General features: G+C 40.6%; 1 protein-coding gene across 1 annotated transcript; it reads right to left on the reverse strand.

The window, feature by feature from the left end:
- Window positions 1-11,791: 11,791 nt before the first annotated feature.
- On the reverse strand, window positions 11,792-12,730 carry LOC122749929 (olfactory receptor 51I2-like). The gene has a single exon (XM_043996528.1). It carries the CDS (start codon window positions 12,728-12,730, stop codon window positions 11,792-11,794), a length of 939 nt encoding a protein of 312 aa, XP_043852463.1.
- Between the last annotated feature and the right edge of the window lie 747 nt (window positions 12,731-13,477).

The raw sequence follows: 13,477 nt of genomic DNA on the forward strand, positions 1-13,477 counted from the left end.
GAACTCAGGTCCTCCTGAATCTAGGGCCAGTGCTTTATCCACTCCTAGCTGCCCCCTAGAACATATATTCTTAACCTTTTTTTCTGTCACAGACCCTTTTGGTAGTCTGGTCAAGCCTCTGGACCCCTTCTCTGAGTAATGTTTTTAAATATAGAAAATAAAAAATGTAGGATTACAAATAAAACCATTGATACTGAAATAGTTATGAAAACATTTCTTAAAATAAGTTCATGGAGGGGCAGCTAGGTGGCGCAGTGGATAAAGCACCGGCCCTGGAGTCAGGAGTACCTGAGTTCAAATCCGGCCTCAGACACTTGACACTTACTAGCTGTGTGACCCTGGGCAAGTCACTTAACCCTCATTGCCCTGGGGAAAAAAAAATAAGTTCATGGCTTCCAGATTAAGAACCCTGCTCTAGAAGTAAATATAAACTACTTTGTTTCACAGTTAAAATCCATTTCAACCGAGCCCCAGCCTAATTTAATTAGTACTTCGTTCCCTTACTCACACTCTACAATCCAATCAAACTGATCTTACTTTCCCTTAAGTGTGGCAAGCAACTTGAATTCATAAATGGAAGCTAAATGCTCTCTACCTCCCTATTTCTTTTGTTTTTGTTGTTGTTGTTTTTTTTCTGTGCAAAGATATTCACCTTGGAAGAGAATGCAGAAGAAAAATTAAAATTGAGAATCTCTGAGTTTTCTCTGTTGTCCATTATCCCTCCATTGGTCCTCCTTTTTCCTCCAAAATAACAAACAAACAAATAAAAAGCAGAATTCCGACAGTGGGCAAAACAAAACAAAACAAAACACTTTTGTTGTCTTTAGCTTTCTTCATCATGCTCATCTCATTCTGGGGGTTAGCACTCAGCTCTCTGTTTGGTCTCCTTCTTTCTGATATGTTACTTGACCTTGTTTCACTCATATATAAAATCTATGGGACCTTAGACATAATCTAGCCCAACTGACAAAGGAACAAGAATTACCTCCAGAATAGCCCCAAGTTGTCATGCAACTTCTGCTTAAATCTCCTTAATAAAGAGAAATTTTTGTTTTCAGAGCCAATTCATTACGCTTTGGGATGATTATAATTGTTTCCAAGTACTTCCTTACATTAATCCGAAATCCCCTTTTCTTTCTACAATTTCCACCCACTTTTTTTGCTTCTGTACCCTGCAAAGAGGATACATCTAATCCCTTTTGCACAGAACAACACTTCTAATGTTTCCACAAAGCAATCTTTTCTACCCTCTCTCCTCCACTCTAAATCTTCTCCAAGTTCAAAATCCCCATTTACTTCAATGAATCCTCACATATCGTGGTTCCCAGTACCACCATCATCCTAGACACCTTTGCCACTTGTTTCATATTCTCGATGTCCTTCCTCAAATATGATGCCCAGAAATAAATATATTTTAACTTACCTAAATGTAGAGACCATTCCAGTACTTCAGCTAAGTGGCAGTGAACATTTTAAGCTAAGCTGCTGGCAATGGGGATGTGGAAGGGAAGACATACCGGGAATTAGTGTAGCCTGATAGCAATGTAAGCTGGGGGCCAAGGGAGGGGGCATAAAAGACAATTCTGATATTTGGAACCTGGATGACTAGGAAAGCAATATGAGTTATAAGGGTCTTAACTGAACTAGATAATCAATAAATCAACTATAATTTGTATCGAGCAAATACTATGTGCCTAGAATTTTATTAGGAACTAGGCATATAAAAATGGTTTTCATTCTTCCTTCCAGTGTGGGTCCATGTGTGTATGTGTCTGAACACATGTGCATGACAGAGACACAAAGAAAGACAGGGGCACAGACAAACACAGACACAGAGACAGAAAGGTAGAAAAACACAAAAATGAGAGCCAATTCATCTTATCAGGCAGGCCTCAGGAATTAGAGTAGGGAGATCAGATGTAGCTTTAGAAACGAGTCCCTTTCCAGTTCCCTGAATTACTCTAAAAAAGGTGGTCTTCAGTCTTTGACTGAAGGAGGCTAACCTTGGGGTGACAGGATTGAGGTTTAGAGGGAAAGAGCCAATGCTTTACTAATGGAGGACATCATAGGATTTAAGTGTTTGGAGGATCCAAGGATCATCGATTTAGACCTGAGAGGGATTTTAAATGCCATTTAACACAAAAGGAAACTAAGGCCCAGAAAAGTTTAGCAACTTGCTCAGGGTTATGTAGCTAGAAAGGATCTTTTAGGATGTGAACTCACTTCTTCATGCCTCCAAGTCCCACAGTATTGAGCATGCTATCAGAACTGGAAGAAACAGAGAGGGATATCTGGCACAGATTCTTTGTTTTTTTTTGGTGGGGCAATGAGGGTTAAGTGACTTACCCAGGGTCACACAGCTAGGGTCAAGTGTCTGAGGCTAGATTTGAACTCAGATCTTCCTGAATCCAGGGCCGGTGCTTTATCCACTGTACCACCTAGCTGCCCCTGGCACAGATTTTTTCAGAGTAACAGATTTAAAGTTAGAAGGGACCTTAGAAGCCATTTAATCTAATCTAATTTATAGCTGAGGAGACTAAATCCAAGGAATCAAAGTGACTTGTCCAGGGTTAAAGAGGTCATATGCACCGGAGGCAGGATTTGAACCAACAACCTTTGACTCTAAAGCCAGTGTTCTTTCAACTAGAGACCACATTGTCCCCTCTATGTTGTTAACATGAAGCACAACAAAATTTTCTCTGATCCTCACAAGGATCTTTCTTAATGTTAAGCTATAAGGTATGTGGAAGATTACTGGTCTTCCAGCTTCCTTTACCCTTCATCTACAGGTACCAATGAATTGGATCCTCCTTCACTACCATAAAATTTGTTTCCCCAGCATTTAGTGCCCAATACATGGTAGGAAATTAATTATATTAATGATCCATTGCTATAGTCAGTTCTCCTGAGGTAAAAGAGGGGTCTTTTGACTCAGGACCTCATATGCTCAGTTCTGTCACTGTCATCCAGACAGACAGAACTCTCCACGCTAACAGAGGACTTACAATAGGGAGGAGTCTGCTAAAAAAGATTAGGCAGGAGTAGCATACTAGACTCCCATCCATAGGATCCAGATCCAGAGAGGCAGATGGGTGAGATGTACTTAGGACTGGCCAAAGCTCCTGGGGAGTACTGTTTTCAGTTCTAGGTACTACATTTTGAGAGAGATGGTGACAAACAAATATGACCAAAGGAGGGCACCAAGGACAGTGTTGGGGCCAAATTTATTATGGGGAGAGTTAATTGGGTGGCTCACCGTAATACTGGGGTTCAGGAAATAATGAGAGACTTCTACATCCAAAGTTTCCTCTCTTCCAAACTGCCTTTTTTAAAATTATTTCTCCCAGGCTAATAAGAAAGGAGATTAACAGTCTCTTCCACAAACCAGGTTTTATTAATGGGAATACAATTTGTAACAAAGGTGAAGTTAAAGCCAGGGACAAGGGAATAGGGTAAGAGAAAAACAGATAAGCTCCCTGCCTCTAGCAAAGACTGACTCAAACCCCAAACTTGCTTCCAGCTCAGCTAACTCAAAGAGCTGGCCTCATTTCTAATAACTCACCACCTGGGGTCCGTAGTTTCAATGGGAGTCAGCTGTTCAGTCCCTCTCTGGTCCACTCTCGAAGCTCACCAAAAGGAAAGAGAGAGCTTCTCTGAGTGAGCATTCCTTTTTTCAACTTTTTCTCTCCCTCCCCCAAAAGGGAGGTCCTTCAAGTTGCTTGGTTGAGAGTGGTCCCCCTAGTGATGTCAGTAGTACACATCACTCAGGGCCAGCCAGGTATGGCCTCCAATCATTCCCAAGTAGGTACTTAGTCAGTTTCTCATTCTCACCCAATTCAAACAATACTAAATCAATCAGGTAGGGCTCTGGGCATCAGCCAAATTCCATTATTTTATCACAACAGAGAGGTACCTGAAAATTCTATCATGAGAGGAACAACACTGAAGAGCTAGAGTGTCTTTATCTGGAGAAAGACAGCTTTGGGTAGTCCATGATACTTGATTTCAAATATGTGAAGGGCTTTCATGCAAATGAGGAAATAGATATTTTGTAAGGCTCTAGATGGGAAAAATTGGACCTCTGGCTCCAAGTTATAATTTTTTTCTTTTGCTTGACATGAGTAACCCTGTAACTATTAGTGTTGTGCAAAAATAAAATTGGCTCCTTCAATAGTGAGCTTTCCATCACTGTGAGTAGAGGTTGGATAAGAACCCATGAAGAATGCTGCAGAGGGGAATTTTGCATTAATTAAGAATGATCTAAATGACCATTAAAGTCTTTTTGAACTTTTATTATGCCATTCTGTGATGATGGGGGAAGGTCTTTCACCTTAGCAACCTCCAAGACTGTCTCACTTCAGTCTGAGAATACGGGACTGAAGTTCCCTGGACAAGGGTCATTGATTCTGGGGCTGGGCTGTTTAGGGGGAAAGGGGACCCAGGACTTACCTACTTCATTGGGACAGTCCTGGCAAGGGATGGAGGGTCTGCAGTTGTTCAAATTGCCACTCCTTAGACTCTGCTGATTCTGAGTGCCCTATGTTTTATAGGGATACCTCTAGGGATTCCCCAGGCTCCACAATTGCACAAGCACTTAAGGAATTGAGCACAAAATAATCACAGTGAGGGAGGGGTCTGTGGTACCTTGGGATCCAGGAAGGAAGAACTCTCGACAGGGATTTCTTATTCTCCAATCCTAGCTAATAATTCCATGTCCCCCAGGGAGGTTGTATACTGTCTCAACTGTTTCTTCCTCAGAAGAGGAAGGCAGAACTAAGCCACTGATATTCAAAGAAATTCAGAATTTGATGGCACCTCTGAAGACATTTAATCTAACCCATACCTGAAGAGGGATTCCATCCACAATATGGAAATGATTAGGTTACCTCTGCTTGAATACTTCTGGTGAGGAGGAACCAGTAATGTCCTCATGCAGCCATTCTAGCATTGGAAAGCTGTAATTCTGTTTTTCTTATAAGGAGATAAAAACTGCCTCTGTAGTTTCTACCCGTTGCTTCTCATTCTGCCCTCTGGGGCCAAGCAGAACAAAGCTAATTTCCCTTCATTTGGACATATCTTCAAATACTTGAAAACAGTTACGCTTTCCCAGCCCACCCCTCTTATCCAGGCTAACCACCTACTTCCTTCAGCTGTTCCAGTTCCTTCACCATCCTAGTCACCCTCCTGTAGTCCTCTTCATCTCCTGTACACAGGATTCAGCCTCTTTTGCTGGGTCTTGATAGTGAACAATAGAACACATGTGAGAGAGGTCAGACTGTTTTATAAGGTTACTGTCATAGGACAGGCTGTGTGAATTCCTATGAAATGATTAACATCCTAATTGAAGCCTGACTTCAAAATGCTATGTGGGCAACAGTTTCAAATTTATATGTAGTTTGAAGAAAAGAAGAAAAGATTGAGTCTCTCTATTGACACCTGGGCCTAAGAGGGCTGAGTTCCTGTCAACTGAGCAAGGATATAAATTGTAGAGATGTATGAGCTACTCAATGAAAATCCCAGGACATAAATATGAGCAAAAAGCTTGAAGCATGGGCAATGACTTGGTGAAATCCCAGATCACCAGCCCAGCCTACTTTATGTATTTTTTAAAATTAATATTTAATTTTTCCCCAATTATGTGTAAAAACAATATTTAATATTTTTTAATTTGAATTCCAAATTATCTCCTTTGATTCTTTCTCTATTCATTAGTGATTTAGAGCATTTTTTTCATGACTATAGATAGCTTTGATTACTTCATCTGAAAACTAACTGTTCATATCATTTGACCATTTATCAGTTGAGGAATGGCTTTCATTTCTATAAATTTGACTCATTTATATATTTGAGAAATGAGGTCTTTATCAGAGAAACTTGCTGTAAATGTTTTCACTATTATGATTACTATGTATTTCCTTCTATCCTATTTTCCCAGTTTATCCTACTCCTCTCTCTCTCTCTCTCTCTCTCTCTCTCTTTCTCTCTCTCTCTCTCCCTCCTTCCCTCCCTCATAATTTTCTCTCCCTTCTACCACCCACTTCCCATATCATCACCTTCCCCTCCTACTTTCCTGTAGGGTCAGACAGATTTCCATACCCAACCGAATGTGTATGTTATTACCTCTTTGAGCCAATTTCAATGAGAGTAAGACTTGGGAACTCCACCCACCCCTCCCCCATCTAGCCCTCCACTGTAAAAAACTCTTGCCTCTTAAGTCAAATAATTTACCCCATTCTACTTCTCCCTTTACCCTTCTCCCAATCCATTCACTTTTCTCCTCCTTTAATTTTATTTTTTAAGATAATCATCCCATCATATTCAACTCACACCTATGCCCCCTGTCTATATATACTCCTTCTACATGCCTTAAGAATGAGAAAGTTTTAGGAGTTTCAGGTATCATTTTCCCATATATGAATATAAACAGTTTAACCTTATTGAATCTCTTATGATTCTTATTTCCTGTTTACCTTTGTGCTTCTCTTGAGTCTTTTATTTGAAAATCAAATTTTCTATTTACCTCTGGTCTTTTCACCAAAAATGCTTAAAAGTCGTCTATTTCACTGAATGTCCATTTCCCCCCTGAAGAATTATACTCAATTTTGCTGGATAGGTGATTTGGGGGTTGTAATTCTAGCTCTTTTGCCCTCTGGAATAGCATATTTTATTGTTTTTTGTTTGTTTGTTTGTTTGTTTTAGGGTTGTTGTTCTTTTGCGGGGCAATGGGGGTTAAGTGACTTGCCCAGGGTCACACAGCTAGTAAGTGTCAAGTGTCTGAGGCCAGATTTGAACTCAGGTACTCCTGAATTTAGGGCCGGTGCTTTATCCACTGCGCCACCTAGCTGCCCCTCTGGAATAGCATATTTTAAGACCTTCAGTTCTTTAATGTAAAAACTGCTAAATCTTGTGTTATCCTGACTGACTCCACGATATTTGAATTGTAGCTTTTTGCCTGTCAGGTAGTCCAATAATTCTTAAATCATCTCTTCTTAATCTATTTACCAGGTCAGTTGTTTATCCAATGGGATATTTCACATTTTCTTCTATTTTTTTCATTCTTTTGATTTTGTTTTATTTTCCTTGATTTTTCATGAAGTCATTAGCTTCCACTTGCCCAATTCTAATTTTTAAGGAATCTTTTCTTCATTGAGCTTTTGTACCTCCTTTTCCATTTGGCCAATTCTATTTTTAAGGAACTCTTTTCTCCAGTGAATTTTTGTACCTCTTTTTTGAATTTGGCCAATTCTACTCTTCAAGGCATTCTTTTCTTGATTGGATTTTTGAGCTTCTTTTACCATTTGGCCTAGTCTGTTTTATAAGGTGTTATTTTCTTTAATATTTTGTGCCTCCTTTACCAAGCTGTTGACTATTTTTCATGATTTTCTTACATCACTCTAATTTCTCTTTCCATTTTTCCTCTACCTCTCTTGCTTGATTTTTAAAATCCTTTTTCAGTTCCTCCATGGCCTATGGCCACTTCATATTTTTGTTCTCTGGGAACTTAAATTCACTATGGTGAGAGGTGGCCAGATCAGACGGTGTATAAATAGCATAATTTTGAGCAAGATTTAAAGAATGACTACCTTGAGAAATGTATAGTGGCTAGATCATAGAAAGTTAATAGTTTCATTGTATAGCACATCGATTAGATTTTGCTACACAGATTGTTTTGCTTTCTTCTGTTTGTATTCCCAATGGTTAGAACAGTGCCTGGAACACAGTAAGCACTTAATAATTTGAGGCTTTTGATTGTAACAGTTTTGACTGTTGTCTTCTTCTAAGTTTGTATTTTGATCTTCCATCATGATAACTCTATTTTCAGGTTCTTTTTCTATTCTTTGCTCATATTTCCAGCGTATTTCTTAACTTTTAACTCTGTGCTAATGTTGGACTCTGCTTCTGGAGTGGAGAAGGTACTCTCCCAAGTTTCATATTTTTTGTGCAGCTATTTTCAGTGATAATTTTGGGTACATGTAAGTTTTTGGGTCTTCCAAGGTGGTATGATCTCAGGAGAGGCGTGTTTACTACTCTGCTGACCTGTGCTCTGGTCTTTTAGGGACCACAAGCTCTCCTTTATGCCCTGGAACTGTGACCAGGGTCCCTGCTCCCCTTGCCCTGGAACTCAGATGCAGGACTTGACCATATCCAAGTATGGGCAATGCTACAGAGTCCTGCCCTGGTACCAGCAAAGAGACCCCTGTAATTTTCTTCTGATAAATTATCTGATCCCCTTACCAGTTGTTGGCTGAGAGGTCTGGAATTGACCAATGCAACCACTGAGTTCAGGGGATCCCAAGGCCTATTACTGGTTTCCTAGGGGTAGCCTGCCCTGGACTGTGCTCCACTTTCACACAGCTAGTAAGTGTCAGGTGTCTGAGGCCGGATTTGAACCCAGGTACTCCTGAATCCAGGGCCGGTGCTTTACCACTGCGCCATCTAGCTGCCTACCCCATACTTTTGTGCACTCTGCTGCCCCAGAATTTGTTTTTAGGCATCAATTAAAGTTGTTCAGAGGGGTTTGGGACAGAGCTTAGGTAAATCCCTATCTTTACTCTACCATCTTGGTTCCACCCCAGCTCCTTACTCCTCTCTCCTGGTCTACTTTAGTTTCTCAAAAGAAACTGGTGTCAATAACATTCTATTTGGTGGTTTGAATAGTTACAGGAATAACAGCACCTTCATGTATGTTAGCCATGAAGGCTTATTGTACCATCATCCGATGTACAAGTATGATTTTAAAAATAAATAAATTTTATAGGGAATAAAAATACAAGTAAAAAGACATTATCTTCACTCAAGGAGCTTACATTTTTTTTTTTTTTTTGCAGGGCAATGAGGGTTAAGTGACTTGCCCAGGGTCACACAGCTAGTATCAAGTGTTTGAGGCCGGATTTGAACTCAGGTACTTCTGAATCCAGGGCCGGTGCTTTAACCACTGCGCCACCTAGCTGCCCAAAGAGCTTACATTCTAATAGGAGAAGACAGCCCATAAAATGAAGCAGTAAAGGGGTAGAAAGGGAAGAGAAGGTATACATTTGGGGGCATCGTAAAGCAAGTCTGAAGAGTCAGGAGTGGAGCCTGGAGAGGAAGGAAGACATTGGCCCTGGGCACTTTGTTTAAATGGAGGTCCTGGGAGGAAGCAACCAATCGGAAGAAGGGACCACAGGGGTGGAATGTAATTCTAGTGTGAGAAGTCCAGGGGTGGAACTTCCAGGATGATGAGGCTTCTGTTGAGGCCTGGTAGAAAAGGTCCAAAGAGTCAGGAGTAGAGTAAATGGAGAGGAGAGTGAGGAAGCTTGTTCAATGTTTTGACCTTGACCCTCTATATCCCAGACCCACTGTGTGACCCAGAATGAGTCACTTTTCCCCCGCTGAATACTGCTTTCCTCATTTTTACATGTAAAATCAATAAAAGTCTTGTCTAAACAAGTTCCAAGGTCCTTTTCAACTGTTACAAATCAAGGTATAACATGGTATGTAGTCCTGGAAATAAATCTGGATTTGTACTTAGCTGTCCTGGGTTCCTGTTCTAGCTCTGCTCCTTATGGTCCCTATGGTCTCAAGCAAGGCAACTCACCTCTCTGGGTTTCAGTTTCCTGATGTGTAAAATTAAGGCTTTGGGCTAAACAGAGTCCAAGGTCCCTTCAGGCTTGAAATCTACAAACATATGAAAGTATGACTTTTTCAGATCTCTGCTACTTACACATCACTTCACATCACAGGTTCTTAGTTTCTTTTTATGTAAAATGAGAAAGAATGACTATAAGAGCTCTGCTTTCTACATTTATGATCCAATAACAAATCTTGTTAGAGAGAAGAGATGAAAAAATGCACCTCCCTCCTCTGTGTGAGGAGGTGGTAAATTCTTTGGGTGGGTACAGAGAAGTGGATAAGATGTCAGACACAGTTGCTGTGTTGGTTGGTTTTGCTTAACTTTATTTTTTCTTTTGAATGTTACAAGAAATAGTTCAAGGGGCTTGGGGGCAGGAAAAGGGTATATCAGAAATGACTACTGAATAAAAAAAAAGCATTTCAATACAATTTTGGGAAGAATAACATAGAATGGTATAAGTAGGCAGTTACATATTACCAGTGACAATTTCTGTGCAAAATCAGTAAAATATGAGACATTATAAAGGGCATGCATGACTGAAAAAGGACATAAACCAGCCCTGTAGCAAGTCAGCTAGCAGTCTCAATGGATAGAACACTGGGTCTGGAATCAGGAGGACCTGAGTTCAAATCTGGTTTCAGACCCCACCTGTGTGGCTCTGGACAAGTCACTTAAGCCTGTTTCCCTTAGTTTCCTCATCTAAAAAATGAAATGGATAAGGAAAAGGCAAACCACTCCAGTATCTTTGCCAAGAAAATCTGAAATGGGGTCACACAAAGTTGAATATGACTGAAACTATTCAAGAACAACAGCAAGAAAGCAAATCGTGTACACATTTAGTAAGTATCCACTACTCACATATCACTGTGATAAGCACTAAAAGTGGTACGATGTTTAGTTATGACAAGCTTTTATCTAAAGAGGGATATGTGAATGCAGCCATTACACAGAATTCCTCATGCAATTCAATTCTATCCATACCAGCAAGGAAGTCTTGCTTTGAGATACATATTAGGTTTTTAGTACAGCCACATTAAACATCAAGGTGACATTATAATTGCTTTTGTTATAGAATAATTCTATTTTTTATTGTTCAGAATTCATACTTACAACAACCAAAACAACAAAAGAGGATGCATGTGCCTATGTTAAAACTGTGGAAAGCACTCTGGTATACACAACCAGCTGCCATATTAGACTTGGCACAAGGTCAAAATGACTAAAAGAAATGGTTTAGAAGCAGTAAATTCCAAGGCATGGCATTGTAAGTTCAACTCTGAACCTTTTTTCTGTATTGTCTTGTTAACAGTTCTGTGCTAGATAACCCAACTTATTTCTAGGACTAATAAGTTTGCTGAATTCTACTAGGGCCTTTGGGCTTAGGGTCAATTATTTATTTAATGCCCCTTAGTTATCAAAGAATCCTTCACTACAATGCCTGAAACACAGTAGTTGTTTAATAAATTCTTGTTAACTGACAAAGAATCCATTAAGGAAAAAAACCAAACCTTTCCAATGCATTTTTGGTCTCCTTCATTAGTAGGATTTCTACTCGTACTAGTTCACTTTGCATACAGAACTGTATGTCTTTACTAGTAAGCTTTGGAATTATATTTAAAAAATGGGTCTGGGTGATTGTTTTTGTAAAAGATCCAACAGAGTCCTTTACGTGTCTGTCAGCTCTTGGTGTTGGTGGGGCTAATGGTGGTTCAAATACTTTTTTTTACTTCTAATGGGAGCTAATAAGTTTGTATCTGTTCTAAGTACAAGTCAAGTGATAATTCTCCTAGACAGTCTCTTAGTTTCAACACTTGCTATACACACCACCAAAAAGATTGTAGTATTGATATGATGGTGATGGTGACAGTGGACAGCTCCTCTACTTCTCCAGGTCTTCTACCATTCCTGTCTTCCTTCTCTGAACACGAGTCACCTATATTTTGTATCATTCATCCGACATTTTCTTCTGATCCCCTGCATACTTACGTTTTCATTTCTATGTATATCCTGCCTCTCCTAGTAGATTACAAGCTCATCCAAAGTAGTTTATATAGTATAGATCTTTCTTTCCCTAGTATCCTACACAGAATAAGGACTAATCAATGTTCATGTATTGTAATAATGAGAGTGATAGTAATGACTTCCAGAGCAGTACCATGCCACCTAAATCCAAGTAGGTCACATGCCTAGTCGGTCAAACATCCGGACAATACTTCGTCTGATTTCCTTTGTCTTGGCACTATAGATAATAGGATTGAGAACAGGGGGCACAAAGAGGTAGATATTTGACATGAGCACATGCACATATCGAGGAGCATGTTTGCCAAAGCGATGCACAGTGGATACCCCAATCATGGGTATATAGAAGATGAGCACAGCACAGATGTGCGATACACATGTGTTAAGAGCCTTGAGCCTCTCCTCACGGGAAGCAATGGCCAGCACAGAATGAAGGATCAACACATAGGAGAGGATAATGAAGAGAAGGTCCAGGCCAAAGGTGGAGACAAGTACAAACATCCCATAAATGCTGTTGACAGTAATATCAGCGCAGGCTAACTTCATCATGTCTGGGTGCAGGCAATAGGAATGGGAAAGCACATTGGATCTGCAAATAGGCAGCCTCTTGATGAGGAAAGGTAAGGGAAAGAGGGTTGTGAAGCTACGGGCTGTCACAGCCAGGCCCATCCTGGCAATGACCTGGTTGGTGAGGACAGAGGCATACCGCAATGGGTTGCAGATAGCTACATAGCGGTCAAAACTCATGGCCAGCAGAATGCCAGACTCCATCATGGAGAATGAGTGAATGAGGAACATTTGAATGAGGCAGGCATCAAAAACAATGGCCCGGGCATTGAGGCAGAAGGTTCTAAATACAGTGGGAAGTGTAGCCAGGGACATGGCCACATCACTGAAGGAAAGCATGGACAGGAAATAGTACATAGGTGCATGGAGGCTGGACTCCCCCCACACAGCCAACAGGATCATTGTATTGCCCCCGAGAGCCACTGTGTACATTATGCAGAGGGGCCCAGCCAGCCATTCCTGATAGCTCTCCAGGCCTGGGATGCTTGTCAGAAGGAACACAGTGGGGTGTGAGACATTGAACATTTCCATAGTGAGAAGCCAGGGAAATCTTCACTGTCAGATCTTCTGTCACAGAGATATCAGAAAAACCCTTTTAGAGGAGAATGAAGAGACAGGCACATAAAAGGCTTACATTCAGAATTACAGAACTCTGTGGAATTTAGCTGTTCCCTAGCTACTTCCCCTCACACCCCCTGCAAAACCTCAGGAGGGCTTATTTCTCTGCTTTTAGTGGTCACATGTCTATGAATGACCTTATTACATAGTGCTGTGGAACAGGGAATTGATGGAACGTTGCACACACTCACTAACTGAACAAAACGGGTGCTTGTACCTCATTGCTCAGGGTAGCAGCATCTCTTGTCACTAGATGGGTACATTGTACAAAGGGCTGCAATCATAGAATATATTAGCAAGGATGAAGGCTCCCATGCTTTATAGTCATATCAAGCCCTCAAGTTTATATGTGACATGACTCATGGGACACCACTCACCTAATGGCTATTATTCTTTTCCCTCTGGTGCTAGAAATGTAAAGACACAAATAAAAGCAGTCTCTGTCTTTAAGGAGCTTATATACATATATCTTCCAAAAGAATAGAAATATATCCATTTTTTTTTCCAAAGTAAACAGAAGGTAGTTTCAGGGTAGAGTCACTAACACCTGTGGGTGGGGCATTGGGGGTGGGGGGTGAGGGAAGAAAAGCAATAGCCCTGGATGGGTTATGAATCAAGAGCTTTTTCTAGGTTCCTTTTTCTCTCTGGGCCTCACTTTCT

The sequence above is a fragment of the Dromiciops gliroides genome, chromosome 3 (genome assembly GCF_019393635.1).
Source record: "Dromiciops gliroides isolate mDroGli1 chromosome 3, mDroGli1.pri, whole genome shotgun sequence".
NCBI classification, from domain to species: domain Eukaryota; kingdom Metazoa; phylum Chordata; class Mammalia; order Microbiotheria; family Microbiotheriidae; genus Dromiciops; species Dromiciops gliroides.

Excerpts from the sequence above, each read along its gene's own strand:
- LOC122749929 (XM_043996528.1), bottom strand. The coding sequence starts at position 12,730 with ATGGAAATGTTCAATGTCTCACACCCCACTGTGTTCCTTCTGACAAGC.